Source organism: Thermobia domestica, chromosome 1 (genome assembly GCF_964235325.1).
Source record: "Thermobia domestica chromosome 1, izTheDome1.hap1.1, whole genome shotgun sequence".
Classification (NCBI taxonomy): Eukaryota; Metazoa; Arthropoda; class Insecta; order Zygentoma; family Lepismatidae; genus Thermobia; species Thermobia domestica.
Window position 1 is genome coordinate 350,873,297 of NC_137454.1, and position 5,848 is coordinate 350,879,144.

Sequence of the window (5,848 nt, forward strand, 5' to 3'; positions counted from 1 at the left end):
GTATTAACTTTCTTTTTAATTTTTGGGGTCCCTGGTTCGATCCCAGCTAGCGCCGTGTGGACTTTGTGGTGGACAAACACCATGCTCGTGGGTTTTCTCGGGGTTCTCCCGTTTCCTCCCACTCTATTTATTCCACCATTTCACTCATTTCTCATTATCACCGTCTCCTTTAGTCTAATCGGTATAATCGTGGGACGTTAAACTTAAAAAGAGAAGATTTTTCTTTTTAATTTAATTTTCTAACTAAATATTCAAATGATAACTTATTTGTGAATATGTGCAATTTTTCCAGGCCATCCCCTTATTCTCCCAATGAGATGACCTATATTACTAAAAAAAAAAAAATTTATAGAAACGTACTTATACTTTAAAACTCTTACATTACAAGAAGGTACAATAGTACAGCATAAAAAGCCGTATATCATATATTTTTATTTTCAAAAATTTGTAAGCTATTCTAGAAGAATCGATGAATCCCATTCATATGTCAACCTACTTCCCTCACGTCATCTCCCAAGTTGATAGCTTTTCTCTATCAATTGTAAATAAAAGCTCTCGAAAAAGAATGTAGTCATATTGTTAAGCATACATAATGTGAACGTACCAAAACACAGTTTTACCCTCCATTGCCTATCCTCTTCTGTAAAATCTTTAGGCTTTTGTCTCCGAAATCTTTTTTAAATAACAATGATTGTGTCTATAAATGCCTATTTTAATGCTTGATATCTATGTTAAAACTACAAGAGAAAAACGCGTAATTACGTTTTCCTGAAAAGTACAAATATCATTTACTTTATCATGAATAGACCTGAAACTATTAAAAAGTAAGAAAGAAAAAATACAGCTTTAAATTTCGTAACGCATGAATATTATTTACGTATACCAATAATTTATTGCAGAAAATTGTCTTAAATCAACTACGTACATATGTACTAACATAGAAAAATTCTGAAAGAAAAAAATGAAAAATGAAATGTCCCACGGTTATGCTGGCTAGAATCAAGGAAACGGCGATGATGAGAAATGAATAAAATGGTAGAATGAAGAAAGAGGGAGGAAACGGAAGAACCCCTAGAAAATCCACGCACGTGGTGTTTCTTTATCACAGAGCTCACTTGGAGCAAGCTGGGATTGGACCAATGACCCCATGCACGAGAGGAAAATTTCTGAAAACATTATCACATAACACTAAAGAGTATATTATGAGAACTTGCGTTCAAACTTTATCAAATAGAAAAAGGAAGAAAAAAACTTAAAAGATAGAACAGTAACTTTGCCGGTCGTCTAGGTGCTTTATATTTACTTACTTTTTCTTTTCTTCCTATTTCTCCTCTTCCCTATTTGATGAAGTATATAACGGAAGTGCTTATACTAAACTTCCTAATATTGTATTATAATGTTTCACTATTTTCTGATAAGTAATTTATTTTCCGTGCCCGTTCGGAATTTCTTTGACTATATGTTCTATAAAGATACGCAAAGCCATCTTTCTTTCAGAGTTTTAGCTTTTATCTATAATATACATATATATATATATATATAGGGTGGAAGGTAACGCCACCAAAGAAAGGTTATAATAAACATGGGTCGAAAATGTCTCCTTTTAGAGTTATGAACCGCCAAATATTCGAAAAATCATGTTTCAATACGCCCTGGCTTAGAAATTTTAAGACCTATCCCAAGCGGTTTAAGGAATTACACAGGAACTAGTATGCGCTCTATCTAAATATCTGTGTTCCAGAATTCACCGGCACCAGCAAAACGAACGCACCATTAGTACTTAAAGGAGTATCCCTATACCTCAACTTGCTTTCTACAGTTCGTTTCGCCGATAACGGAGGTTGGTAAAACATGGATATTTAGATACAGATGGATACATGGATATTTAGATTAAATGATTGTAAAATCATTTAATTAACTTAATTTATGGCTTAAAAATTCAGTTTATCTCTAAGGAAACCATATACAGTCAATGTTTATTGCTCTCGTGAGAATCTAATTAAAATAGTTATTACTCTGACAGAGATCTGTAAAAGAGATTTCTGTTATCCTTTAACATTTTTGTTATCTTCTTTACTGGCTTCTGAACTATTTTGCTAGCTAACTGTACAGCTCACGTTATACATCCCAATCCTAGAGGTCTTATGTGTTCTAGGACATGTGCTATCTATTATAAATTCTTTACTTTGTCATTGTCTTTTGCTAAGTATTACAAGTTTTGTTTTGAACAATTAAACCAGCAGTTTTCTCTGGAATTGGCGATTCGTACAGCCATGCGCGTTGGCAAGGAGGTCATAGGAGCTCACGGCCCCTCCTTGGAATTTAAATCTGTCAATAATTTGAATTAAGTTTTTGGAAACAAGCAATACTACGTTTAATTCTCCAATATTTTTCTTATTTCTTAACGTTTCCAACTTCTACTGTAAAAATATCTGTTATGTTTATGATACTAGATAGTCCTTCTTTTTTTCCTATCTCGAGCTGAGCCTTACATACCAAAGGTCATAAATAATAGAAAAACACAAAAGACTACAAATTTTACTCCTTCTTGAGAAAATGCTACGGACGCCTATGTGCACAGCGAAGTAAGTTTTTGTAGATATTGCCAGTACATTTTTTTCTTTTTTCATTCAGTGTATGTTTAAAAGATGTTTTATTTAACTGACTATTTTGTCTTAAATGTTTTAGGGATTAACAAATTATGAGAATATCGATTGAATTACGCAGGCTAGTCATATACTGAATATTAGTATAGGACGTAATGAATTTCATATATGTAACACCTTTCACTAACAAATTAGGTATCATTGAAACATATCATATTTTATTATGTTATAGTGTATTTTCTCTTTAATATGTGATGAATTGTATGAGCTTTGAAACCCAACGAATAATTTGTAATAACCATGGATTTGGAAATTTTATAATAAGTCCGTTTATTAATAAATAAATAATTTAATCGTTTTCACTATGGGCGCAATTTCTAAACCCTAAATTCTTAAAATAAACATGACTAACGTGCGTCTTACACTTAAACTTTGAAAGCTAAGTTAAGTTAAGCTGTTGTTCTCACACTCTGCAAATGACATATTAAATACTCCTCTTTCTAATGCTTACCAACCCTAAGACCTTACTATTTTCATCAACACTTATTGTCGGAATTTATCATTTATTTAATTTTTTCTTTCTACCTGAATTAATCACTGTATCCCTTGGGTTGCAGGTTATGTACTTTCCAGAACTATTCAAATATTTAATAATAATAATAATAATAATAATAATAATAATAATAATAATAATAATAATAATAATAATAATCTATATATATAAAAGAGAACGCACAAAATCCTTTGTCCGCTCATCACGCTAATACGGCTGAACCGATTTCTTTCATTTTTGGGGGGTTGTTAGGATTTGGACCCTAGATGGTTTTTATCATATCACTTTAATTTTCAATTACCAGTGTCTTGAGATAATTGACCAATCAGGTGTCAATACGTACAAAAAATCCTTTGTCCGCTCATCACGCTAATACGGCTGAACCGATTTCTTTCATTTTTGGGGGGTTGTTAGGATGTGGACCCTAGATGGTTTTTATCATATCACTTTAATTTTCAATTACCAGTGTCTTGAGATAATTGACCATTCAGGTGTCCATACGTACAAATCCTTTGTTATTAGTTCATCATAGGTATAAAAATAAACGTATTTATATGCAACCCGCATGACCCTGTGACTCGGCGGGTTAACATAACTGACAGGCGCTATAAATCACTTGAAAGCGAAAAAGTAAAAATTATCTAAGTAACAAAGTTTATTGCGTTCCGGGATGACCGCAGCGAAGCGGGGCGGGTTGGGGTGACCGCAGCGAAGCGGGGCGGGTTAACATAAATGACAGGCGATATAATGTTAACATTAGTGCAATCTTCTATGGTTTTTATCATATCACTTGAAAGCGAAAAAGTAAAAATTATCTAAGTAACAAAGTTTATTGCGTTCCGGGGTGACCGCAGCGAAGCGGGGTGAACGCTGCTAGTAATAATAATAATAATAATATACACAGCTGAATTATTGATAGAATTACTGGTGTTTTCCACTTGGCTATAGCCATGGCCGTGGGTGGTACAACCTGTAATTTTTATTCAACAACCCCCGCAAATCTGAGGATAAACCTGGTTTGTAACCCTGAATAACACTCCTGAAACAAACTGAATCTGATCGAGAAATATGTTACTGAATCTTACGAAAATATAAACAAAAGGAAGATTATACTCTTTTGGATAACTCACCTGTTACCGCCACAGTAATCCATGAGCCCATTCTTAAATCTGTAGAAAGGAAAACATATTAATAGTTTAATAATAATAAAATTTGTAAATAAATTTTTTGTTACAGATTTTATGTTTTGGGTCTACATATGCTTAGTAGAACTTTACGAATAGGCTAATAGTTAATATGCTTCGTTGTGCAGATGGCACCAAGTCCGATTCGCGGTTGAAGTTCTAATTACATTACATAGGGTATAATTTTAGCACATCAAAATGCCATAAAAAAATAAAAACAAAAATAAAGAAATGTAAAGGACTTTCAACAATTTTCCCTGACTTTCAGGGCTAATCAAATGCATTTAATTGTCAATTACCAAGCTAAATAACACGGAAATGTAATTTTAATATCAACAAAGTTCAATTTATTTCAGATTCGACATTATTATATTGATATGTAATTATAGTATCAGCACTGAGAAATGAACCCATAACTTCATTTGCATTGAAATCTTTCTACTGTCCATCTACTTACTTGCAAGAACGTTACTGAATTGAAGCGCTTGGAGGATAAAGGTGTTATGTTACATTTTTCGAAATGTTGCATTCTGGCTGTTCATGCACGTGTCATATGCTACTCTGCTACCTAACACATTATTTGGTGAGTCCTCGTCCTAGTGCAGATATTTAGAAACGATGAAGGTGGTATGTTAACGGACAAAGTTGTGAAAGTCAATTTTCCCATCATATTCAATTTGTTACATACCACCTTTATCCTCCAAGCGCTTCAATTATATTTTTCTTAAGAAAAAATAAACTGGTACTCAACTAAAGCAGGGTAATTCAATACGTTCTATTTTTCCCCCAATATTCTATATCTTGTAAAGAAATATGTAAAGTTAATTGATCTTAAATGTACTGCAGAATGAAACAATACTTTAGCAATCACATAAATAGGGCATACAAAGAAGAAAAAATGTAGAATTTCAAGATTGATATAATTTTAGGAACGGTTTTGTATATTCTATTGCATTTACAACATAGCAAAAAAAAAAAAAAAAAAAAAATCCATCTTATCAGACTTTCTTCTTCAATTTAATGTTTTTTGTGTCTTGTATTTTTTCTTCTAAAACAGTAATAAGGGATTTTCTTTGCGTAAATCTGAAACAGCAACTTTGATGGTGAGTTCTCTCGTGACTATATGGCTAGCGTATATATCTTTGGAGCTGGAGATCCGAGTTCGACTCCCAGCGGAAGCATATGTGTTTCGGAGACCATGTTAAGCTGTAATATTTCCACGTCTCTAATAGTCTTGGTGCTTTTCTTTCTTAGTTTAATGTCCCACGATTATGCACCGAGTTAAATGAGACCCTGATCATGGGTGGATAATAACAGATGGAATGAAGAAAGAGGGAAGAAACGGGAGAACCCATGCACACGTGTTTGTCCACTTCAAAGTCACTTTGCAGGAACTGAGATCGAACCAGAGATCCCGCCCGCCAGAGGTGGGCACTCTATAACTGAGCCATCGTAGCCCCAGCTCTGGTACTGAATGAGACGCTAAACTCAATCTAAACCAATTT

At 33.4% G+C, this 5,848-nt stretch overlaps 1 protein-coding gene across 1 annotated transcript in view; it reads right to left on the minus strand.

The window, feature by feature from the left end:
* The window catches only part of LOC145681837 (uncharacterized), a 45,080-nt gene extending 40,760 nt beyond the window's left edge, over positions 1-4,320 (minus strand). The window contains exon 1 of the mRNA XM_081753447.1: positions 4,290-4,320. Within this exon, the coding sequence (XP_081609573.1) occupies positions 4,290-4,320 (31 nt within the window). The remainder of the gene's footprint in view (positions 1-4,289) is intronic.
* Between the last annotated feature and the right edge of the window lie 1,528 nt (positions 4,321-5,848).